General features: G+C 36.9%; 1 protein-coding gene across 1 annotated transcript in view; it reads left to right on the top strand.

Annotated features, from left to right (window-relative positions):
- The window catches only part of LOC107733163 (MAM domain-containing glycosylphosphatidylinositol anchor protein 2-like), a 187,528-nt gene that overhangs the window by 106,122 nt on the left and 55,124 nt on the right, over positions 1-26,282 (top strand). Inside the window, exons 7-8 of the mRNA XM_016544695.1 lie at positions 6,195-6,524; positions 11,563-11,856. Coding sequence (XP_016400181.1) covers positions 6,195-6,524; positions 11,563-11,856 — 624 coding nt within the window. The remainder of the gene's footprint in view (positions 1-6,194; positions 6,525-11,562; positions 11,857-26,282) is intronic.

Genomic DNA, 26,282 nt, shown 5'->3' with positions numbered 1-26,282 from the left:
GTGTCTCGTTCCCTTCGGGGAACCATGGTTACATACGTAACCTGGAGACGTTTTCTCTTCCTCTTCTCTAAAGCAGTGCAGCATGGCCTCGCCCCCTTTGCTGCGTGTTCCCGGAGGCAGGGTTTATGTAAAATTCTGGGTTCTTGACGTAACAGACCCGGGAAGTAACTTCTTGTAGTCCCTACCAGCCGTTTTTGTAGGCATTAAACTGCCAGAATTTTAAAAGACGATATCTCCGTTTGCATTGAACTTTCAGCTTCGTAACTTTGCAGATATTGTTTATGTTCAAACAGCAACATTACACACTAGCTAACATTAAAAAAGTGAAATCGCAATGAACCACCCTTTTAATTTGATGCATATTTTTCAGTCATACATAAATGCAACAAGAATGAGATTTATGTAATAATACTAATAAACTGGATGTGTTGTAAATACAAAATAACCAAGTTTATATATTAACATCATTATATTCAATAAAAACATATATATTTAAATTAATTCAAATTATTATTTGTAAGCCAATACCATTTTAACTGGATCTTTTCTTGTTCCACAGCTAGTCATATTTAAACCATGTTCATACTTTTTAACTGATTAAATATAATTGTTTTCGCAATTAACAGACTTGGTTCTAAGGAAGTTGAATAAATAAATTTGAATATATGATTATTTAACTAAAATAAAATAGATTCAAATAATAATAAACAAACTGTTTGCATTATGTTGGGTTCCTTTAACAGTTCTTGCATATTTATTCTTCTGCCAATGCAGAAAGAACATCATACTAAAATAGTCTGACAGTGTTCCTAGCGTTACATTATTTAGCAAGAAACGTCTCAGGTTACACATGTAACCATGGCTTCCTGAGAGGACGCTATGGGGAACGCTAGAGGATGCAGTGCGAGTTCCCTTGAAAGGGAACATACAGCATGACCAGTGAAGTCGTATTCCCGGGTCAATGACTCTATGAGCCAGTTTTTCTTTTTGTGATATTTTACTAAAATAAAGGGAATTCATAAAATATGATAGCCCATTTTACATTTATTATTGAAATGAACTCTGCATTTGGATTGAGAATTGCATTTCTATTTAACTTCTTCCTCAAATTCAAGAGAATTTCTAATGGAACCATTAAGGATTCATTAAATCATTAAATTTATCATGATTCCTATCCCTGTTTATGGTGCTTTTGAAGCTTGATTGTAATTGCATGAACATTTTATGCATTCCACACAGGAAAGAAAGTCAGACAGTTTTGGAATGACGTGAGTTTAAGTAAATGATTACATAATTTTAATTTTTGGTTCAATGCTGACTTAAATATAAAAAAATGCAATAATCTTGGTTAGCTCCTACACAGTACAAACACAGGGCAGTTGCTTGGGGGCAGATTGGTCTGATGAGACTCATAATGGGACGTCACTCAGCGGCACCCAGGTGGGAGTGATCAGATAGCGATCCCTGAGTAAGGCCTTTTCTGACAGCTCTGTTCCACCACCCACTGGCAGCATCATCAATAAAGCACACCCCACCCTTCCCCAGTTATCACTCAAATATTGGGCCTTGTCAGTACCAGCACAGAGCCTCTTCAGCAGATTATGCCAAACGGTGCACGGTCTGCTCTGCAGATAACTGCAAAATAACCCAACTCGTTCTTTATAAGATATTTATTAGCTGGAGGGGGGAGTTGGGAGGAGCACTGATGGAAGGAAGGGTATTGCTGAGCCTGCACACTGCCATAGAAACTCATCTTTTTATTTATTTACAGAGGAGATATCATCTCCCGTTTGGGCCACGTTCCACCAAACAATCAAAACAGGCATGCAAAGATCGGTCCTACCATCCCCCTACTCATGGCCGCTTAAATTGGTCTTATTTCTGATATGTAAATTGCGTTCTACCTGAATCGCTTTGATGATCGTTCACATAAACTATTTTCTCAGCAGAATTGCTGTGCACACTTGGCATTGTCTGTAGCACAGCAATGCATCAGTATTGTGAATGCGAGGGCACATTGGTGAGATTCCACAGGATATAATGACTGGATGCAGCTTGGCCTGTAAAGCTGTTTTCAAATTAGCGGGCCCTCCGATGATCCTCTCTTGCATTGCACTACTTGACTTATTCCTCCACTAAATAACAAAATGGATAATAGAGAATTCAGTTGCTTTTGATGAGGCGGTAATATTAGCAGACTGCTGCAGTGGTGATTTACTACAGCTAATAACAGATTTGTATTCAAGCATTTCTTCCCTTGTAATGGGAGGACTCACATCTTGTTGGTAGGGCTTTGTTGTTTGTAATACAGCCTGGGGAAAGTGAGATGGTGGGTTTCATTATTTATATATATATATATATATATTAGTATTATTTAACATATTTATATTTATAATTTATATATTTATAATTGATTTGCATGCACAGAAAAGATCTTCATGCAAAATTCCCAGATGCATATGTGACCCTCATTCTCATGTTATTTTATATTATATTATTTTACATTATATTATATAAATAATTATATAATACTGTATATATAATTATATAATATATAATATATAATTTTAATTTATAATATAAATATAAATTGTAAATAATGTCATATAATATAAGTGCAAACTTTCTGATCATTCATGATTTCTGTGCAAAAATTTTTTCACACAGGTTTTACACAATTAGTGAATGAACCCCTGGGCATTGTACTTCATATCTATTATAAAACCATTGTTTGAATTGAACTGGTTGGTTGTTGTTTGTTCCGTCCCAGGCAATGATAATTGGTTTATTTTTGATTATGAAAGACATTAATTTAATTCAATGAATATTATGTGCGAAATAACAGTGTTCCGTTTCCAAACAACAAACCCTTTTTGAAATATTCAGCATTGTCTGAAACTCCAGTTTTGCTTTCTAAAAAGGAGCATTTGACTAGTGCAAATGTGACCATGAAGAAAAATAATTTTAATATTCCTATGATTATGTAAGATATTATAATAAAAAAGTGCTTGTGTGTGGCACCACATATTCATCAGTAAAAGACTTTTCCCGACCATTCACTCTTGAATGCACAAATACAGGGCTAGTCAAAAGGATTATTGATTCTCATATAATGCTACAAGAGCGTGTTGACAATGATCTGTGCTGGGTGCTGAGGAAACAGCTAACTAATTATAATAATCACAAAGAAAAGACAGATCCAAAACATAAACGTTTGAAATGTATTCATCAATATCCTTTGCATATATCTGACACCAGAAAGGAATAATCTTTGAGCATTGCAAATGCATTATTATTGTGTGCATGCCATGCACAGAGCATTGCAGTAATTCAAGGTGAAGTCTTAATTCTTTCCCAGACATTTCATAAAACAAACAGTTACAAAACGCAGGTGCAAATGGTGGAGAGAAACCATTATGTTGTCTCTTAGGAGCTCCTTGATATATTCTTCTGTTGGAAAGCTCATTAAAAGTTGAAGCAAAAAGTTGGATTTCCATTTTAAGCGTTTTTGAAATTTCAAGAGATGTTATTACAGTGGATTACTGTAAGAAATCATCCTCAAATGCTCGACGTCTAGCAACCTGACTTTGAATGTTCTGGAAAGATTACGCAGCTTGTCTCTTGTAAGGTAAGTACTGCTTACCTGCAGTGCTTTTTGATAATGACAGAACTCATAGACTCGAAAGCATTAACACCCTGCAAGTTTTATGGGGTCACCAAAGAGCACACAGCTATCTCACCACAATATTACGCTATTGATTAAGTCGCAAATTGACCAGTAAGGCAAGGCCTGCCGAGCTGAACCTTGCATAAAGCAACCCTGCGAAGTTGCAGCTCTTCTTTATCATCTATCTCATAATATTCACAGTCTCTGGCAGTATCAGCATCGTAGTCCACCTTGAAACATCCTTTCTTAAGAGTCCAGATTGTAATAGCTTGTAAAATGTGCAGCATGAAGGCAAATAAATTGGTTAATAAGATCTCATAAAAGCTGTTTTTAAATAATTCAGCGACTGATTAATAATTAGGGACAGATGCACAGCATTTTCAAAAATGACTTGGAAATGAGATTGTGGTTTTGCTTTGGCTCATGGCTAGCTCGAGATTTGGGATCCCACAAGAGACCAAGACATTTGTCTGTGTGTCTCTGACCCCTTTACTCCTGTTGAGAAGAGAGCAGTGAGTGCTAATGAAGATTAAAACAATACTTCAGATTTATGAAATTTCTGGTTTCTTTTATTGAAGTCAATGTGACTTTAGAAAAATGGCATTCACAACCCATTTTACTTGTGGAATGTGACATTTCCCAGTGGAACAAGTAAAAATGTAGGGCAGGACTTGATTTGATTCATCAGGAACTGATCAAATTGTGAAGATCGGTCTCTCAAATGAAGAGAGGTTGAAAAAAAAATGTTTAAAATGTTTAATTTAAAATGTGTGTGTGTGTGTGTGTGTGTGTGTGTATATATATCAAGCTAAAACATAAAAATCTAAATTGATTGTATTATTCAATGATTATTTTAATTTATCTGACAAAAATCCTAAAATTTGAATGTACATAAAAAAGAGAGAATTTCCAGTGAATCCAGGAAAGCTTATTAGTAATAAGTAGTTACAGTCAGTTTTGATTTCATGTTGACTTTAAAAAAGACACATTTTTCTTGAGAACAGCAAGATGCTGTTTCGGTTTATTTACTGTGTTATTTTAACCCGTAAAGATCCTAAAATAGCTGCTGTTCAGTCTAGTGTGGCTATTAGTTTGAGTTATTTCTGAATGTGAGACACACTTTGCAAGATCTCTCAATCCAACCTTGCAAAGATTCACTCATTAGCATGTGAAGAGTGGTGTGCAAGAGTGTGGAAAGTGTGTGTCATGTCACGCCGTTCTTACATCACTTCCAGCATTGTATATGTCAGTATGGTTGAGTCAGAGTTCTTCTCAATGTCATTGTCAAAGGATTGAGGTTCTGTGAAAGGAATCTTCTGTTCTCCTCCGAAAGTGCGTGACTCCCTGACAATCCCTCATCTAAATAATATCACGTGTTTTGTGTCTGGAGGGGCTCTTTGTTTATTTCTCACCTTATTGCGCGGGGTGATAGTGGGATGGTGTATTTTAAGATCCAGCTTTATTTGTGCTGTATTCACAGGCTAAGATGGTAGTCATTCACCTTCATCCCTTGAAAATAGCCCATGGGTATTTTATTAAAATTTTTTGTTTTGTCATTTTTATGTCATTGGCTTGTTGCAGTGATAGTGGCTTGAAAAGCAGTGGTGTGGATGAATTGTGGGAAAGCGTCGTACATTAAACTGTTTTGAAATTACATTAAGCAAAGACCTTTTAGCTATGTAAACTGACACACTGCATTTAATGCATCATTAGCCGTGCATTACAAATCTTGTATGAAGAGATTAAGAGACTTTACGATGAGAAATGTCCAGTGTGTTACTGCCTCTTGAGCAAACTGATATTTTATAAGAGGAAAGTGCCTTCATAAATGGGGGTTTCTTCAACGCCAGGCTTTTATGTAGCAGGAATTGATTAAAACACAGTTCAACTTTTTTTTTCTCTCATTTTTGTTATATAAATGTCATATTGAAACTATATGAACTAAATATTTAATATAAATATATAAATACTTAATATTTTACTGTACTTCTATATTTGCTACTTTAAATTTACTTTCATTTGAAAAATCTACCTATATAGAGAAAACCATGCTTGAGATGAAATGAGACATTTGTGTGCAGTAAATCAAGGTAGAAACCGCTCGTGAGCAGAATATTTTTATTTTATAATATTTTTAATGATTTAAGTATATTTTAAACGTGTAAATATGAATATAATAATAGTATGATTTAAATCAAGCTGAAGTTTGTAAAATTATGCTAAAAGTATGTGCATTATTTGTGTTTATTTAGCATACATAAAATGTTAGCAATGAAAGTATCCTTCCTTTCCATCAATGTCATTTCCACCACTGAATGCTAACAAACAAATAATATTACTTGAGATGTGACCAAATTCTCCTTTGAAGTATGTGTGTTCAATGGTAAAGTAATCTAGTCAAAGTATGTCTTGAGGCTTATTTTCAAAAAGCTGAAAGGGACAAAATTGGCCAAAGCTGAAGAAATATCCTCATGACCTGAATTTTTCATTGATGTTAAATCAATCGCATTTCATTCTGTCCACACAGCTCTGAAGAAGGGCAGGTTCTGGATCACACCCGACCCCTATCATAATGATGACAACATCCAGATCGGCAGAGAGGTGAAGATATCCTGTCAGGTGGAGGCCACGCCGCCTGAGGAGCTGATGTTCAGCTGGCTGAAGAACGGCCGTCCGCTGCGGAGCTCAGAGCGCATGGTCATTACCCAGACTGACCCAGACGTTGCCCCTGGAGCCACAAACCTGGACATCATCGACCTCAAGTTTACTGACTTTGGCACTTACACCTGTGTGGCCTCACTAAAGAATGGAGGGATACCAGAGATCAGCATAGACGTCAACATCTCCTCCACCACTGGTAAGTTATTCTTATCCTTTACAGGTAATAGCTGGTTTTCCTCTTTTGGGACAATTTGAACAATTTTATCATCTCTATGAGATGGCATAGTAAATTATTTTGCATCGCATCAGTTTCGTACATTTAATATGCCAAAATCTTTTTTACATTTTATTTTAACTTTATTTACTTTCATGTTGGCTTTATTTGCCCACCCTACATATTCGAATGGCCACCCCAGGATGGAATCCATAACACCATTAACACTCATGCATTTGTATTTTGTCCTGTTTTTAGTTCCCCCCGCCATTAATTCTTTATTTTTTTCTTTCTTTCTATCAAATTAAAATATTAATATTGAATAATAAAATATCATAAGAATGTTGACGCTCATGATGAAATATCCAAGCAGTTTTATTTTAGTATTATTTATATACTATTATAGCATTTTTTTTTCTTTCATTTTTATATTTTCAGTCTTCATTTTCAAATTTTATTTTAGGTTTCAGTAATTGTGCTATGTGCTTTTGTAATTTTTTTTTTTTTATATTTAGCATTAATTCATTTTCCCAAGTCTAATCAGTGTAGTATTTAATTGTAGTATTTCAGCTTCAAATAATTTATTTTAGTTAGTTTGTTTAACTTTAAGTTTTTCTTCTAGTATTTGTATTGTATTTTAGTTCTGATTTATTTCAATTATTATTTCAATTTTGGTTTTAGTCAACAATAGCAATACTGTAACCAGGGCATACACAAGTTCATATACCTGAAGCCGTTAAATGTCACTGCCATGAGGATTCAAAAAGATTTACTAAGAACATCAGTCTTTGAATGTCTATGTTTTAACAAGCTTGGCACTTACAGGAACATGGATTTATTAATTATAAAAAGCAATTAATTAGAAATCATGCATGCATTACTGAGTAAATGAAAAAAAATTGCAGTGAAAATGGGGGGATGTTAATGGTAGGATGTCAGATTCTTTAGTACAACTGCAAAATTATTATTGAGATCAGTTTTTTACAGTGATTACATTTATTATTATTTTACAGACTATTTCAGCACATTACGGTTTTATAGCTTCAATAAAACAAAATAATCTCAGCCTCCCCCACTGATGACATTTTAATGATACAAATGTCGATCTGAAGGGTTTTTTTCCATCAAAAAACACAGATAAAGCTGTTTTAGGCCTTTTAATGTAGCCAAAATGGGTAATGTGATTTATTTTCTGACTCATTTCATTATGCAAAATATTCTTTGTTTGTTTATTTGTTTGTTTGCCCTGGGTCTGCTAAAGAAATCATGCTTAATCAACCTGCAGATGCAAGATCTCTCTCCCACCAGGCTCCCTGCAGTCGCAAACAGAAATACATTCAGCATTGTTCTTCTCTTTTCTTTTTCTTTTTTTTTTGTCCTATACTCGTTACCATCCCTTCATATAAATCTGTCTTTCCCCCTCACCTTATGCAGGAGAGAAAATAGATTTGCCTTTTATCTCCAAAGGTGGAAAAATGTATTTTTTCTCACTGTACAGTATTTATCTGTCTTTGCCATCATCTTTCATATCCCACATCTCATACGTGCATGATAGGTTTCATTATGGCAGTCCATTTCTTATATTAAGTCTTTTCCTGCTTTGTAAGGCAACCCCAGAAGAATGCACTCATCCTCACTACCCAACTAGGGCCCTTGTGTTGAGCTTCTGAAATGGGCCATGGAGACTTGGACACTTCATGTCCTTATGTTTTATGTACAGTAAAGTAAGATTCATGTTTAATGGAAAGGGCCTGTGTGGCACCCCAGTGGCTAATTTCAGAGGAACTGGTGTTTCTGTGGCGTTGTTGAAGATGTTGATGTCTTCAGTTGTCCTGTCTCACAGAGCATGTCATCACATCAACCTGACCCTGCGGTTTCTGAGGTCTGGACTCAATCAAACTAGTTGATGGAAAGTGTTCTGGTCAAATTGTTTAGTCATTTGGGGATTTGATGTGGAAAACTCACATTCCCTTGTACCTAGACGTCCTGAGTGCCTGTCAACATTTGAAGGAATGGTACGAGTTGAATACAAGGTAGAGTCCGTCAATAGCATTTGTCCATTACAACAGAAAATTCGTTTGTTTCGTCTATTAGTTAAAGAAAAAACTCTTACAATGTAAGTAAATGAGGCCAGGCAATAAACATTAAACTACAAACTGCTTATAACTGTTGCATGACAGTATTTACATATGTGTTGACATTAGACTAAAGTTGTAGTAGAATAGCTTACTAACTTTGTCTGTGTAAATTGATATTCAATCTTTTGTTATCATGACAACGCAACAGAGATAATTCCTGTAAACCCAGTAACCTTCACACAATATCCGTGCTAGGATACCAAGAAAGAAGGTGACAAGATCCTTGTTTACATGGAGCTGAGCCGGTAGTTTGCCAGACTGTTGTCTGGAATCAGTAGAAGAACATAAACCTTGTCTGCATACATTTATGATGTCTGACGTGAAAACCAGCCAGAAACATTGTTACCTGACACCTGGTGGCTGACAGGATGTCTTTGTTGATGTACTGGCAAAACTTATACATACAGATATTATATCTGTGACAAATAACTAGACTTTTATTCACCTAAAACAGTAGTCCCACTGCAAAAATTGTGATATATATATATATATATATATATATATATATATTATTTTTTTTCTTCTTCATATCAGAATGATTTCTGAAGGGCCATTTGACACTGAAGACTGGAATAATGGCTTCTAAAAATTTAGCTTTGCCATTACAGGAATAAATTATATTTAGAAAACAGTTATTTCAAATTGTAAAAATATTTCAAAATACAATGTTGGTGCAGCCTTGGAATCCGTGTAAATCCGTGTATCATTCGATCATTAATTTTTTTATTTAATATTGAAAATAGAAAAATGAGAAAACGGCTCCTTTTTCGTTTTTTTGTTTTTTTCCGAAAAACGAAAATTCAGCTTAAATTTTCGTTTTTCGTTCATGGGTGGAAAAATGAATAAACAGCTTGAATATTCGATTTCTACATGTGGGCGGGAATTAAACGCCCCTTTCTGCTGATTGGTCAGCGAATATCAAACCGTGCCATCATCAGTTCTTCTGCATTATCACGCAGCAGAATAATAGTCCTCCACTGCTGCAGTTGTACGGATTCTTAACGCATTTATTGCAACTACATTTAGTCTTTTTTCATCAAACAAACAGGCTAATGAATAGCTCGACACAACTCATACCTGGGCAGAGTCTAGACAGGGCTTTCTTCTGTGTAGATATAAAGTCTATTCTTTGCATCAGCTGGGCATGGCAGGGTATGATATGACAGCTGTCATAGCCTACCCTGCTCACCCAGTAAGTATGTTTGTTTGTTTAATTAAGAAATTAATTAATTAATTTGTTTCAAAATAAATATTTTAAACACTAAGACAAAAAGGAAAGAATAATAAATTGGCTTGGGTATATATAGGCCTATGTTCACGCAACGTGAGCTCGCACTGCAACGCAAGATTTTCATAAAATATAATAACTTGCCATTTCGGTTTGTTTCTCACCCAACCCTCAGTATACCTTCAGAATGCTTGGAATATACGCCACGAGATGCATAGGATTATTTTACAACAGATATGCATCCGCTTCAAAACAAAAAACAAAGCCTAAAGTCACCATTCTCTGCCATTAAATTGGCAAATGCGAGCAGGACATTTTTGTGTTATTAAGTAATAAGCCTTTAGAACAACATTAAGGTGAGTAGTGACTCTAGTTCACACAGTTCCAATAAATTGCGATGGGTTAGCCTAAATAAACTCAATAAGCAGACAGATGCAACTACAGTCAAGCGCAGACCAGTAGTATTGAAGTGCACAGGAAATAAGCAGCAGTCATATTTAAAGCAGTTTAAATTAATATTGAATACTGATTGATGTTCACTTGGATTTTTTCTCCATCGAGGGGAAATAACTTAATACTCTGTCATTTATAGTCGTATGGTCAAATGTATTTTTATTTGTGTAAAGGTACGTTCAAAATAACTACAAAATGTCATGCCTTTGAAAAATAAAGAGAACAACTTTTTACAACAAAAGTTGAACAACTGCTTTAGCGCGTCTCGGTCTCCTTGAGCATCTTTCTGGCGCATGCCACAAACATCAACCACAGCGAATACTTGTCTTTTAAAAGGCTTCATTTAGATTATTTGACGTTAAATGCATCATATAAGTCACTTTGGAATAAATCACAGTAGGCCTATGTATCATGATAAAAAACAGCAACTTTACAGTCTGGAAATACTTTAGGCTATAGCAAATTATTTTGCGGACCCCCTATCACTTTAAGAACCGCTGGTCTACACAGAAGAAAGATCTGTCTAGATTTTGCCCCTGTATGAGTTGTGTCGAGCTATTCATTAGTCTGTTTGATGAGAAAAATATGAAATGTAGTTGCAATAAAATGGGTTATTAATCCATACAACTGCAGCAGTGGACTGTTATTCTGCTGCGTGATACTGCAGAAGAACTGATGAAGGCACGGTTTGATCTTCGGCTGACCAATCAGCAGAAAGGGGCATTTAATTCCCGCCCACATGTAGAAATCGAATATTCAAGCTGTTTATTCATTTTTCCACCCATTAACGAAAAACAAAAAATTTAAGCTGAATTCTCGTTTTTCGTTTTTTGGGAAAAAAACAAAAAAACGAAAAAGGAGCCGTTTTCTCATTTTTCTACTTTCAATATTAAATCAAAAAACGAATGATCGAATGATACACGGATTCCTTGGTGATAATAAGACACTAAGCATTAAAAAAATCTCCCCGATCACAAATTTTTGAGTAGTGTAGTAAACAAACTTTTGTAGTGTGTATATATTTTTCTTCTTGTAATCATTATTATGTAATAAACCCTGTTGACTTGTATTGGACCCGGACCATGTCTTTAAGTTCTTGTGTTTTTTACATAACATGTTTTGTGCAGTAAAATGATGCTCTGTGAAATTTTCATAGCTCATTATGATATGATCATTGTGATCGTCATCTGCTCTCTTCTAGTACCACCCAACCTGACCGTCCCACGAGAAAAGTCCCCTTTGGTCACTCAGGAGGGTGACACAGTAGATCTGCAGTGCCTGGTCTCCGGCAAACCCAAACCCATCATTCTCTGGTCCCGTGCTGATAAAGAAGCACCCATGCCGGATGGAAACATGCAAACCGAAAGCTATGACGGAGTTCTGCGCATCGTCAATGTCTCCCGCGAGATGGCCGGCACGTACCGCTGCCAAACCAGCCAGTACAACGGCTTCAACGTCAAACCCCGAGAGGCCATTGTGGAGCTCATAGTGCTGTGTAAGTAATGGATGTGTTTGTTGCTCATGCACTTTAGCTGGACCTAATTAACTTACATTCAGGCTAGAACATACGTTTCTGTCGTGGTTGATTGGCAAACCATTAATTTTCTGTAGAAATAAATGAAAAAAGTATAGGGGCATCATTAATTGTAATTACAGACAACCTTGGTGAGCGATGCATGCTGATCTTTTCTGCATGTCTCATTAAGACTCACAGATTCAATTAGCACAGGTGTAGAGGTTAATGCAATGTAATGCATTCCATATTATCATAGCATAGCATGAATGAATTGCTGAAGAGGACTTTGACTCAGTTTGACTCAAAAAATAGCAGCACGTGAGAGGGTCAGATGTAAGTGTTAACGATCATTTCATTTATGCAGAAAGTGAAAAACATGTCCTGGCTATGGATACATTCCTTACCCTCCCCTACAGTTCATGATTTCATAGAATATCAAATTATAGTCATAATGCAAATGAGATGTATTGTACGGTGACACATTGCTGCCACACACATATAATTTTTTCCACTCAATTATGTCGTAATAACGAGATGTCATGTCGTTAAAACGACATCTTTTCTCGTAATAACGAGATGTTTTCTCGTTATTATTATTATTATTATCCTATTAGAAAATCTCTTTATTTCTTTTTTTTTTTTCGTATTTCGATTTGTTGTTAAATCAAACTTCAGTCAGTCAAATAAAGAAATATTAAGCCCAGTGTTGATCATTCAAAAATAACTGTTTTGATCTGATCATAGCCTAAACGAGTCATGGGTCTGAGTGTAGTTATTGGATAGCACTATATTGTAGACAGATTGGAGATTAATCCTAATAAACATGCAATTAAAACCAATGCAATTAAAACCATTACATTAAAATACATTTAAAACAGTGTATTTCAATAATTTCAGCAGCATGCAGATCCTTGTTTATGTCAGTGGACAGTCGCTTAGCTCGCTCACATATAGCCTACCATATATATAATAACGGGAAAACATATCGTTTTTATGACATAATATGTCGTTATTACGAGAAAAAAATATGTCGTTTTAATGGGAAAAGATGTCGTTTTAACAAGATAATTATATCATTTTTACAACATAACATCTCGTTTTTACGAGAAAAGATGTCGTTTTAACAAGAAAACATCTCGTTATTACGAGAAAAGATGTCGTTTTAACGAGAAAACATCTCATTATTACAAGAAAAGATGTCGTTTTAACGAGAAAACATCTCGTTATTACGAGAAAAGATGTCGTTTTAACGAGAAAAGATGTCGTTAAAACGACATAACATCTCGTTATTACGACATAATTGAGTAGGAAAAAAAATATGTGTGTGGCAGCAATGCGTCACCGTAGTATTGCGTACACTTCACCTAAAGTATCCGAAGAGATTTTAATTAAGTATCTGGCATTTTAGAGATGTCAGAAAGATCTGTTATTTCCCATAATGCTCCTGTCATCTTGTTAATAACTTGCACGCTAATGTACATGTGTTAGAAACAATAGTGGCACATGAAGTCCTTCCCAAGACAGATTGTATGTAGTCCTTTATCCAGTTGGCCTTGTCGAAAGTATTGTTCTCAACCACCGCTCTTACATGTACTGTATGGCATGACAGGTCTGCTTTGTAAAAGAACTGCATTTCAGGGCAATTCACGCACTTAAACACATTTTGTACTTTTTCCATTGAAAAAAAAAAAAAAAGTTTAAATGACCTCTGTGTATGCCTTAATTAACAGTGCATTCTGCTAGAAGACAGATTTCATTGAAAATGTGCACTTGGAGGAACAAAATGTAGCATTGGCTGAAAAGCGTTCAGCACTTCAAGATATAATTGCTAAAACTGTATGGATCCACAAAAAATCATTCTGGCTTGAATTTTAAATAACACTTCACAATACTATCTTGTGTCAGCATTTTACTTCAGACTCATTTTTTGTCTAGAGGGCCAGATTGGTCTGAAATAGCCTTTGTGGGTTTCCTGTTGTGCTCTGAGTCAGTGATTGTGTTTGTTAGTCACGATTCACTGCTTTTATTTTGTTTCTCTGTAATTACCCGGTCTCCCTGAGCTTTGTTTTTTGTTACACCCTACTATGAATTCAGCATGTGTGATCATTATGTCCTATTTAGGTGAATCAAATAATCCTGACCTTTGCATATTGCACTGGCTTAGTGAAAACTAATGAACACAAGATCTCGTAAGTGCTGTAGACCGTCTCATGAAATTTGCTTAAACCCATCATACTTTGCTCTAGGATTATTATTATTATTTCTACATAAAATGAAAGCTTGTTTGAAATCGAATCATTTTCTTGGTGATGCAAACGCATGTCAATTGTCACCTGCTTTTTGGGTCATGATAATATAATTCAAAACTCGACTCTTCAGTGAAGTACTTTGTCACAGATGACTGTCTTGGCAGTTCAATTTTTGTAAGTTTTTATGCAGACAGCAGCACTTTTGTCCTTTAGAAATTTGCTTATACTTCACCCAAACATGAGAATTTTCATGTGTTTCATTTTTCACTTACTTTCTTCTGAGGAACACAAACAGAGATATTTGGAAGAATATACTAGTCATTTTTTGAAAGCAATTATAATGAATGAAGACTTATTAAGCTTCAAGAAGGACACAAAAGTGCTGGAAAAGTATCATAAAAGCAACTTAGACTCATTGGAAAAAATGTGCCCTATTGCAGAATTTCTGTGAAATTGTATTACATTGATTCTTGCATGTTTCACAACACTTTAAATGTGAAATATCCAGCGAGTGGTGCTACAAAATGTGAGGTTATTATTCATTGAAGTTGTTATTCATTAAACATCTCACCCTAGCTCCCCTCAATGTGTTTATGAGAGGAGTAGTGATGTCTAATTTGTGAATGAAACATGCTTTTGAGTAAGATCTTTTAATTGAATCAGTTGATTCAGTTCACCAAACCAAATTGAATGATTCACTGATCCAGTCACAGCGGTTCTTATGTCAACAGCTCACTGGAGTCTGTTTCTCACACAAAACCATTGTATGATTCAGAAGATCTGGAATAAAGCAAGGTTGTGTGGACCACTTTTGTGGTTCATTCGCCTCCTTTTTGAAACTTGAAAGCTCTCCAAGTACATTGAAAAAATTATTTCTCATTTCTCTTTTTGAGTACCACAGAAGAAACAAAGTCAAACTTGTTTGGAATGACATGAGAGTGATTAAGCGAACAGAATTTTCATTTTTGGGAGTACTGTCCCTTTAATCACATTCTTCAAATCTCCATTTGAAGCAGCCATATATGTTACACTTCTCCGTGTTAGTAGTAGTCTAATGACAGATACAAGCTCTTTAGCAAAGCCATCATTTCCTGCTCAGCAGAAGCCCAGCTAGCATAAGCATTAGCTACTCAGAAAGAGTAACTGTATTTGATGACTCATTCTCCACCACTCTAACTTATGTCATCTCTCCCTGTGTGATAAAGGCTGCTTCCTCCCCCTCCATCACAGACAGAATGATTGCATTTGAATAGTCGAGGGGGGGTCCAGAGGTAATCCTAATGCTGCAGTCATTACTTGCAGAAGTCCAAGGCACAAATGTATGCCAGTGGATAATGTCTGCTTATGGCTGTGACAGCTGAACGGGTTCTGCAACAAGCACTAGAACTGCGGGGGTGGAGACAGACAGAGTGAGAGAGAGAGCGAGAGAAGAAGAAAGGTGGGATAAAAGAAGCACGAAGACAGATGCTGAAAGAGTGAGGGAGGAAAAGAGAGAGGCGGAATGATGACAGGGCAAGAGAAAGTGTGGCGAGTGTACAGAGTGAGCATGTTTGTGCGAGTAAGCAAGGAGAGGGGGTTTGTTGTCCATCAGAGAGATTGCCCTGGATTTCGCTCTGTCAAAGCTCTTCAAATCTGCATTACTTTGTTATATTGGTAATAAAATGAAACTCTGCCCTTGCGTCACAGAACAACTAGTGCAGAGGTTAATGCCTGAAGGCCATCTGCTAACTTACCCCTTGGATTTTCCCCTTTTTCATCGGCATTTAATCAGGATAATATCATTTTTGGACAGAATTAAAAGCTGAACAGTTGAAGCTCATTTCTGAACAGTATATGCATCCATCTAGACTATTACTTTGGTTTGACATCTATCTATCTATCTATCTATCTATCTATCTGTATCTATCTATCTGTCTGTCTGTCTGTCTGTCTGTCTATTACCCAGAGCTGCTCTATGGACTGTAAACACCATATTTAAAGCAATGTAAATATTTATTAATGATTTTTTTAGATAGATTGATATATAGATAGATTGATGTCAAAAATACATAATTTAATATAAGATGTAACGCAGCACTGCCCCAATAATGCAACTGACATGTCCATCATCTAGCCCGAAACTAGCCCGTCTCGCACTGTCCCCAGCCCATCAGACCATCTGTTTAGCCTCATAGACAAAAACAAGACTGTGAAGGACATATGTACAGTTGTTCAATCGGTTGTACTCTGTAAAAGTCTTAAATCATGTCAAATTTTCACAACCCATGTTTTTTTTCCTCTGCTACTTTTTTTTTTTTTTGGAAGGACACTGCCTTTACCTATTGTGCCATTCGGAGTCATTCATGACTCTTTTACTTGGACTTAGACATTGACCTATTAAAATGGGACTATTCAGTGTGAAATGAAGTGCTTGTGAATAGCTTAACAGATCTATATGTCATGTGACTGCTGTATGAATGTGTCTTTATGATTACATTTCTTTAGTTTAGTGAAAAGCAGGCAAAAGCACGCACATCAATCTCAACTGGGTGCTCGACTAAGAAACAAGTGGAAAATTTTTTCTCTCTACTATATTTTTTTTTAGCACTGCACTCCTGTTTGACTCCATTGTTGAAGACTTATTCAGCACACCTGCTGGCGTCATTATGGCTGAGCCACAAGCTGATCAGTCCAAAACCTTTGAATTTTCCAAGGAAGACATAGCCCGAATACTCATGAAAGACTCGTTATTCAACGAAAATTCTGCCAAGGACTTTACGAGAACGTCAATTAAAAGCCTGGAAAAACTTCTTGAGAAGGAAACTAAACTATATCTTCATGGAGTGACTTTGAGTGACTATCTGAGAGTCAAGAGAATACCACGTGGCTTAAGAATTGTTAAAAGCCCTATCATTGGCAAGGACAATGCAAGTTTTTGCGATAAATGGTGTGAAATTCTGAACAAGTGTGCGTTTGATCTAATGGCACTGACTATACAAGAAACATCTGCACAGCTGGTGAATATCCGAAAAGAAATGGACGAGGTCAAAATTCAGCTCTCTGGAACATCCTGATAAAGAACAACTTGACTCAGTGCTACTGGAATGCAATCAACATATTGCGGAATTAAAAAAGGAGATTATCGCATCTAAGAAGAGCAAGTTCGACAGAGATGCTGCTGATTATGCCAACGATCGTGTCTATCAGTGGAGATCACAACTTAGGCATCGTTCATCGCCACAATTTACCTTTCGTGGGGCTCGTAAACCTTTACGGTATGATGATAATAGGTACTCATCTGCTCAATCGTCCTCTTCATTTGATCGGGATTCAGACTCCAGCAATATGTCCCAGTCTCAACGTTTTTTAGAAGGCGGACGACAATTCAACATCTCTCGTCAAAGAAAAAATGCAGGAGGAGCAAAAAGAGCTCCCGTAAGATCTCAATATGTGACACGAAGAATGATGCAGAAGTGATTAATGTCATCAATTTATCGAGCAAAGTGATCTCCAATGACTGTTTAACTCTCCTTAATAAAGGACTTTCGTTCTCACCAACTGCACACTGTAATGAATTTGACACTTATATTGATTTGCAAAAATTTTTTCGGAATTTGAGACTTAAAGAATTCTTTAATGTGAGACAGGCCAGATTGATTTGCAAGATTTTTTTCGTAATTTGAGACTTAAAGAATTCTTTAATGTGAGACAGGCCAGTTCACAGAAGACTCACTCATTGGACTCCGGAGTTTCTATGTCTGATACAACCTCTGAGTCACGGGATAGTGACCATGGTACATCTAGAGAGGACTATATTTCTAGTGAACAACATCGGACTGGTTTTAGAGGTAAATCCACTTTTGTTCCCTTTAAAAACAGAAATGCTTCTTTGGATACTTATTGTAGGCTTGTAGAAAGTGATGTTGTATCTATATTAAAATCTAAAAGACAATATAAACTTGCACATAATTTGACGGAGACACAATTGTCTGAATTGGAATCACTTAAAAAAGATTCGTCTATAGTTATTCAAAGTGCTGACAAAGGTGGAGCAGTGGTTATTTTAGATCGACAAAACTATGAAATTGAAATTCAGAGACAACTTTCTAATTCAGTTTTTTATAAAAAATTGAGTATGAATCCTTTGGCTCATTACAAAACATCTGTACACAATACTTTAAAACTGTTTGTGGATTCAGGTTTGTTGACAAAAAATGAATACGAATATATGTCTGTTGAGCATCCGATCACACCGGTACTATACATGCTGCCTAAAATTCACAAACCTTATAAGGATATCCCTTCTGGGAGACCCATAGTGGCAGCAATTGGGTCACTTACAGAAAAAATTTCGGCTTTCGTTGATTTTCAATGTTTTTCTCCTTGGTTGATATGTTATTGTTTTGGTATTATTATTATCATGATAATATGGTACGGTCATGTGACCTTTGATCACCTGGAGGTAGGCCTATAAAGAGTGGGATATCAGTGTTGTTCATTTGTCTGATTAAGAGCCTGCGTGCTCGAAACGTCACATATGCTATGCCACAGTTTTTTTTTTTTTATAAATTTTTTGATATTTTTGGAGCTTTGGTGTTGCCGACTTTACATCAAAAAAATTTAGTTTAGTGAAAGCCATTCAACCTGTCAAAAGCTGCTATATACGTTTGCTTTGTCTTTTCATCATGAAGGATAAGTTTGATCTCTATAGAAGTCTCTGTTCGTGGCTCTGATGTTAACAAGACGACCCCAGCATTATCCTTTCCGCATTCATAGCTTTCAGCCTTCTGTTAGCATTCGGTTCAATTGCTCCTCAAAAACCACAACTTGCTCCAGCGCTCAGGCTGACTGCCGCTGACCTTGAACTCCTGCCTTGATGGAATGCTAGGTTGAAAATGAACCTTGATATATAAAGGTGATATATAAAATGAAGAGAAATTAAGTCACAATTTATTTCTCATCACATTGAGACATATTCCCAATTGCGAGATATTAAGAAGATATAAAAGAACACTGGGAGATCAAAAAAATCACAATTGTGAGAAATAGTTGCAATTATGAAAGATAAAGTTGTGAAATATAAAGTCGCTGTTGCGAGAAATGAAAGTTGCACAATTATTGGAAATTAAGTCACAATATTTAGTGAAAAATATTTAATCATGAGGTGGAAAGCCCGATTTTATTTTATTTATTTACTTTTTTTTTTTTTTTTGAGCTAATGACCTGAGCTGTAAATTTATTTTGAACTGTCAGAAAATACTGTTTTATTTGAGCAGCCCAGTTTATTTATTTGTTAATTAATTTTTCGGCCCAATGACCTAAGCCGTAAATGAATCATGTGTCAAAATACGCCCACCTTCTCAAATCATGGCCAAGTAGTTTGCACCCACATTTACTGGCCTGTAATATTCCTGATCTTATTCCTCCTCTTGTTCCCCAATAATTCTCTTCCTGGCCATGCCAGGGCCACTGTGAGAACTTCTGTCCACTGTCACTGTGTCAAGGTCTGCTGTAATATGGCTGTCTCTTTATACAATCTCTGTATGTCTGATGCAATTACGTGCAATTCAGTGTTCGGTCCAGAAATAACTGCATTTTTATAATGGACACAAAAAATAACTGGAAGCAGAGGTCTGACTTTTCAAAAAAGTTAGTCAAATATCTAGTGTCCAGACCAAAGGCAAGTACAACTGGAGTATTTTTAATGCACTTGAACCCAATTATCTCCTGTCACTTGTCAAGTGTTGACACGGACGCCCCACCTACCACACAACATGGCCAACGTTCGCCAGTCAGGGGGTTAATTGAATTCATTTTCAGATCATGTACCAGCAAAAATTACCCATCCATAATTAAGCGCACACTGATACATGCAAGATGGACAATGATTGCCACAAAACCAATGACTGTGACAGAATCGTAACCTCATCACATACGATTTTTGCAGGAGGCGAACAGCTGCCAGTTGTAAAGGTCAATTGGCACTCTTGTCGTTGCTCACATGCGTTTGATGGGGGACTAGACCAAAAACAGGAGGGAAACAATAACAGAAAGGGAGGGAGAAATAGAGAGGGCATCAAGTGAGCTTATATTGTCATTTCCTCAGGAGTGGTGTTCACTGACAGCTGAGTCTCTCTCATTAGGATGTGACATTTTTTTAAACACTACAAATCTTCTCGGTCTCAAAGTGCAAAAAGCCTGGCTTGCAGTTGCAGGAGCTTCTATTTGTAGAATTGTGGGTGGGGGGGGTTCTTTTTTATCAGAGAGGAGGTGGTGGGACTGTTAATTCTGCCATGAGATTAGATTTTGATGATGGATTCTCATATCGTCATGTTAGTTAAGCAGACATGATGGATATGACTGCCGTGCACCTTGGACTCCCAACACCTTGGACTGAAGTAAGATTTAATTGCATCTAAATGTGGCAAGGCTGACTGATTATTAATGATCTAATATATTTTAATGAAGGGATAATTGCAGTTAAACCCTGAAAGTAACAACCCACCTTCTCCTCTTCACATTCTCAAAGCTGCAGAAGAAACTCCTCGAGAAGATTCTCCTTCACAGCAGCTTTTTCCTCACTGAATCAGAATGAGTGTCGTTTATAAAGTTCCACACATCCTCCATCACAGTGATCAGCAGTAGCGTCACTGAAACTAGTCAGTCTGCTAGTAAGGTGGAAGTGATGCTATTCTTAATCATGTAGTTATCAGTAGTGAAACAGTTCTATTTAATAAGTAGCGAGTTGTGTTGCTGCAACATTATTAACAATATTTCAGTAATAAGAACTTGTGTGTACAGTATTCTATGATGGATGTTTAGAATTATTACAAGCAATCATAGATTCAAAAATTAATGACTCTTCTGAGTGTTTCTTTTCAATAAATCAGTTGAACCAGTTGGAAACATTGAAGTCACATTATAGGTTCATTTATGTGTTTATTTATTTATAACCGGCCATAAAGTGAGTAGTTTTGCTGCGTTTTTCTTTTGTTTATTTTTGTTTTTCATGGACCTGCCGTCCAGCTCCTCTTGCTTGAGCAAGGGGATCACTCCCTTGAGGACCACACAAGGGATTTTTTAGATCTAGCATTCCTGACGCATTACCCGAACAGCTGCCTGTGCACGTTTTATTACGTGGGACTGAACACCGCCACAAAGGCTAAGCTGTCCGGGCATGGTCCTCAAGGAAACTTCATCGCATTTGTGGAGTGCTTGCTAGTGAACTGTTGATCGCCTTTTACCATCGGCCCAGTGGAGGAAGTCACCAGCCCCACTCCAGACCCAGAGCCCAGCCAGCCATCACCCCACTGCACAGAGCATCTGCCAGAGCCCACCGCAGATGGAGAGCCAGAGCCCACCGTGACAGAGCCAGTGCAAGAGGATGCGCCTGAGCCTGTTATTGCACCAGAGCCCGAGCCTCACGACGCATCTGACCAGGTGTGCGAGCCGGCAACAACGAGCGTCGCAGAGGGAGTATTAGTGGAGATCGCCGGCTTGGAGGGAAGCCCCGCCCACACACCCGCCACTGAGGGTGAGCTGCAACTGGCCTCTAGAAACTATTTAAAGGAACTGATGGACATCTTTGATGTAGATTTAATTAACTGGTTTGGGGAGTTTCCTATGTCTCCTGAGTCTCCGCTGGTTCCGCCCAGCCCTGAATCTCCAGCATCTCCACTGGTTCCGCCCAGCCCTGATTCTCCTGCATCTCCTGAGCTTCCTGTGTCTCCTGAGTTCCCACCTCAGCCTCAGAGTTCCCATCCTCAGTCAGCGCTATCAGGGCGCTCTGATTCACCTCGGGCGTTCCAGTCTCTAGCTCTGCCTAGGCGTGAGGATCCCCTGTCTCCGCCTTCAGCCTTCGAGTCCCAGACTCCACCTCGGTCCTTGGCACCTTGGCTCCTTGCTCCCTGGTCTCCACCATGGCCCATTATCCCACTGGTTCCACCGGGCTCCCTCGTCCCTCCGGCTCTGCCTTGGTCAGTTTTCGATCTTCCTCCGCAACGGGATTCCACTCCTCCGGCTTCGTCTCGTCCTTCCATCCCTCTGGCTCTGTCTGGCTCCTCCTTCCCTCCAACTTAACCTTGTCCTCAGTCGCTCCGGCTCCCCCGCTGTCTTCCGGGTCCCCGTCTCCACCTCGCTCGCATGAGCCGCCAGCATCTTGGCCCTCCGGACCTCTGGTGTCACCCTGGCTCTCCGTCTGCTCTGCTCCACCTCCAGAAGCTCCGACTCCATCGCTCATCCCCATGGTGTCATCAAGGCCCTCTCCATCATGGCTCCTCCCTCCCTCGACTCCACCATGGGCCTCAGTCCTGGCTGTTCTCTGGATCTCCACCGGGCAACTCCTGATCCTGGCTCGTCAGTTCCACCTTGGTCTCTCCATACACCTTCTCCCCTGGTTCCCTGTCCTGCGTGTCCTCCGCGTCCTCCTCCAGAGCCCCCTTTCTGGGAGGGGGAGCTGCTGTAACAGTTATGGAATTTTTGTTGTGTTTCTTCCTGTTCACCTGCCCTGTTTTAATTCTGTTGCCCTAGTTTCCTATTAGTCCTGATTGTCTCTATGGTTACTTATGATTTGCAGCTGTCACTCATTCATTAGTCTCCTTATTTATACTCCCTGTTCTGTTCAGTCGTGACCATTGTGGCACACACAATGGTAAATTTGCATTACCATTGTGTGTGCTACATTTGCTCCTGCGATTCTCCTGTCTGTATTAATTTATAATTAAAAGAGTTTTTTGGATAATACTCCTTCGTTGTGCACTTTAATTAGTACAACACGTTACACTGTGAAACTGTGATTTTTTTTTCAAGAATCTTTGATGAATGGAAAGAGCATTTATTTAAAAATAGCATTTATTTGAAATCTTTTGTAACATAAATGTCTTTTATTGTCACTTTTGATCAATTTAATATATTTTTTGCAGAATAAAAGTATTAATTTCTTTCTTTCTAAATAAATGAATAAAAATTTCTGAGCCCAAACTTTTGTATAACACTAGTGTATAGGCCTAAATGTGTAGCTACCTTTTTCCATTAACTTGTAATATATCATGTACTGCTATAATTTTTTGAGTGTCTTGCCCAACTCTGCATGTTTATTTATTAAACAGTTTGACTAATTTGATTAAATTTTCTGCTACAAATAAGTATAGTATTCTCAACATTTTACCATGTTTAAATCCATTTAGATGATTTTTCCTAAAATAAGTGCAGAAAATGCAATAAAAGCCCACAGATTCCATCTGGGCACAGCGATAAGTAATTGCAACTTGGACGAACTCTAAGTAGAACTGATGCTTTGAGAAGCTGCTACAAGAGAGTTTTTTGGACAACGGATACTTATTCAAAGTGACAAAACACTGGGACAGCTCATATGCAAATAGGGATTCTGATGTGGAATATAAGAGCAGTGTGGATCCTCATTATCATTATGAGGGGATGAAATTGGCATCCTGATTAGTGGTGTGGAACTGGGATAAGCGCTGGAGAATAGAGGAATATTCCTCTCCTCGGATGACACAATACCAGTGTTCCATGCTTGATGTTCGTGTAGCATGGCATTCGAAACTGGCTGCCAGCCTAATTAGCAGAGAACTAATTTATTCCCAATAGTATTAATTTATGAAAAAGAGAGTATGTTCATGCAAAAGTCCTAAATGCAATTCAAAGTACTATCACCATTCATGCATCAAGCCCAACTTTTAGTCCCCTAAGAAATTTACCAAAATAGAACAAAAAAACTTATTATTGCTTTAGTTAATACTGGACACAGATTTATAAAGAGGGTTCTCTAGGGACTTGTTAATTAGTAGGTTTTATCACTCTCATCTATACGAAAGCCTGTTGTCATGTTATGTCATGTAATTGCGTGTTACACAACAATTTCTCACACAGGTCAGAAACAAATGTTTTTGTGCTGCTAAACAGTCAGAACGTCTTCACTGTAAAGTGTTGTCATCTATGTGCAATTAAGAGCCTTAATAACGATACAGAAATCGATACAAATGATTCAAAAGTTTTAACAGGAAGTCTCTTAAGGCTACGGTGCCAGACAGTAGTTCTTACTACTTTGTTTTTTGTTTTTATTTCAGGGAAAAATCAGGAGAAAGAAATTACCTCTTGCATCTAATTGTCACCTGTTCGTGTGTTCTCTTCCCATTTGACATCATAGAAATTAAGAAATCCATTGTTAAAATCCTGTTTCTTTGAACATGAAATACAAATTGACCCTATTTACTGTCTTAATGCACATTCCTTGTCTTGTTGTAAATGATTCATCAGTGAATGGTATTCTGAACAAAAGAGTATTTTGATTCATCTTTAATCAAAAATTGAATGACTTGCTCTTCCACTGAAATGAATTTACCTATTTGCTGCTCACTTCCCATTTGGCAAAAAAAATCTAGACAAACTATATGCAAAATTTGTGTTGTAAACAGCGAAGCTCAATAAAATAATTTGCTGAAATTGAAAATATATTTATTTTCAACCTTCATATACCAAAATATATTTTAAAATGTATTTCAGGGGCACGTTTTGTGTTATAGACAACAAATAATTTTTTTCTTAAAAAGTGACATGTGAATGTATTTTCTTGGATTGAAATATATGGAGGGCAAATATGTATTTTTAAAATGCTTTTTAAAAATATATTTACATTTTTAAAATACACAAAAAATATATTGGTAGAACATGTATTTATGTAAATCCATTTTGAAATATTTGAAAGTATTTTTTGGCCATAGTTTAAAATATGTTTAAAGGCTTGTTTGTTTTTTTGCCATATGGATTGGGCAATATTTCTGTACCCTATATGTTGATTAGATTATAAATATAACAATTATAATATTATTCATTATTAAAAATTTGGGCTCCATTCTGGAATGTACTGTAACACACACTTTTCATGATGCAGCCCATTTATAATGAATAAACTCCATAAATAAAATAAAACTTAATTGAATATTGTTTCACTCATAAATTCACTAGATTAAATGTAAATGGCTTGCAAATTCAATTCATATAGACTTCAGACATGTTGCAGCTATATATTGCTGAAAAACACATAAAGCTTTTACTCAATAACAGCTTGTTACCATGCAGTGAGTCAATATGATACACAGCTGTTATTAAAATGTGTACACATTCAGTGTGCTACCATATTGTGCAATGTACAGTACATTTATTAGCAATTTGGGACTGTTCTTCACCTCTTGTTGCAATGTTTCAACAAGACATTTATCTGTTTTTTTTCTTTCCACTTGCATACACAATTGATCCCATTTCAGCAAATGTATTTTCCTGTTCTCCTCATATTGCTGAAAATCGATTTGCAAATACACACTGTTGCTCGCCGTCACCTGTCTGACAGCGCGAGTGTGCGATAACCGCCATGACTAGTCTATCAAAGCCTCATCCATTGGCAACATGTCAGCAAGAATTGTTCAGTTTGGGAAACTCAGCCGTGAAATTCAGAATGACAAAATGCGGTGGGTCCGGGCTCGCATCATTGCCTGAATAAAGTCGTTGTGGATACTGAACTGTTGAACTCAGCTGTAAGAGATATTATATTGCACAGAATATAATCCACTCACAGCGTGAGGCCTCCACATGTTTGCCATTTGGAGTGGGGAAACAAAGTGAACAAACCACTGTTTTTAGTAGAGATGCACCGATTGCAAATTTCTTGGCCGATTCCGATTTTTTTGTTAGTGTGATCTGCCGATACCGATTTTTGCCGATTCCGATTTTCTTTCTAAGAACTATAATTGACAGTATATACAAACAAAAATCTACTTTTCTTCAATGCAAAGTTTTATTTTCATAAAAAGTAAACAAGTAAAAAGTCAGTAATAAAATAAGAACACATAAAAAAATTGCAAACAACAGCACAAATAAATGCAATAGAATAAAGAGAGCTATGAAACTAAGTTTTTCAAGTTAAGTAAGTTATTATTCAGGTAAGAATTACTACAGAAATTAAAGTGTTCAAATGTAAAATAACACATCCAGTGTTATTTTACATTTGATTACTTTAATTTCTGCTGTCTTCATTGTAAAAATTAAATACAGATTAATGCTTACCATTAAAGTTTTAATACGTATTCAGTCAAGAGCAGAAAATGATTTTCTTTGTCTTTTGTTCTTTGATTAACATGACAGACAGCAGCAGGAATATTG

This window comes from Sinocyclocheilus rhinocerous, unplaced genomic scaffold (assembly GCF_001515625.1).
Source record: "Sinocyclocheilus rhinocerous isolate Xijiao unplaced genomic scaffold, SAMN03320098_v1.1 scaffold8, whole genome shotgun sequence".
NCBI classification, from domain to species: domain Eukaryota; kingdom Metazoa; phylum Chordata; class Actinopteri; order Cypriniformes; family Cyprinidae; genus Sinocyclocheilus; species Sinocyclocheilus rhinocerous.
Note: the sequence above shows the minus strand (reverse complement) of the source record. Positions and strands in the feature narration are given on the sequence as shown.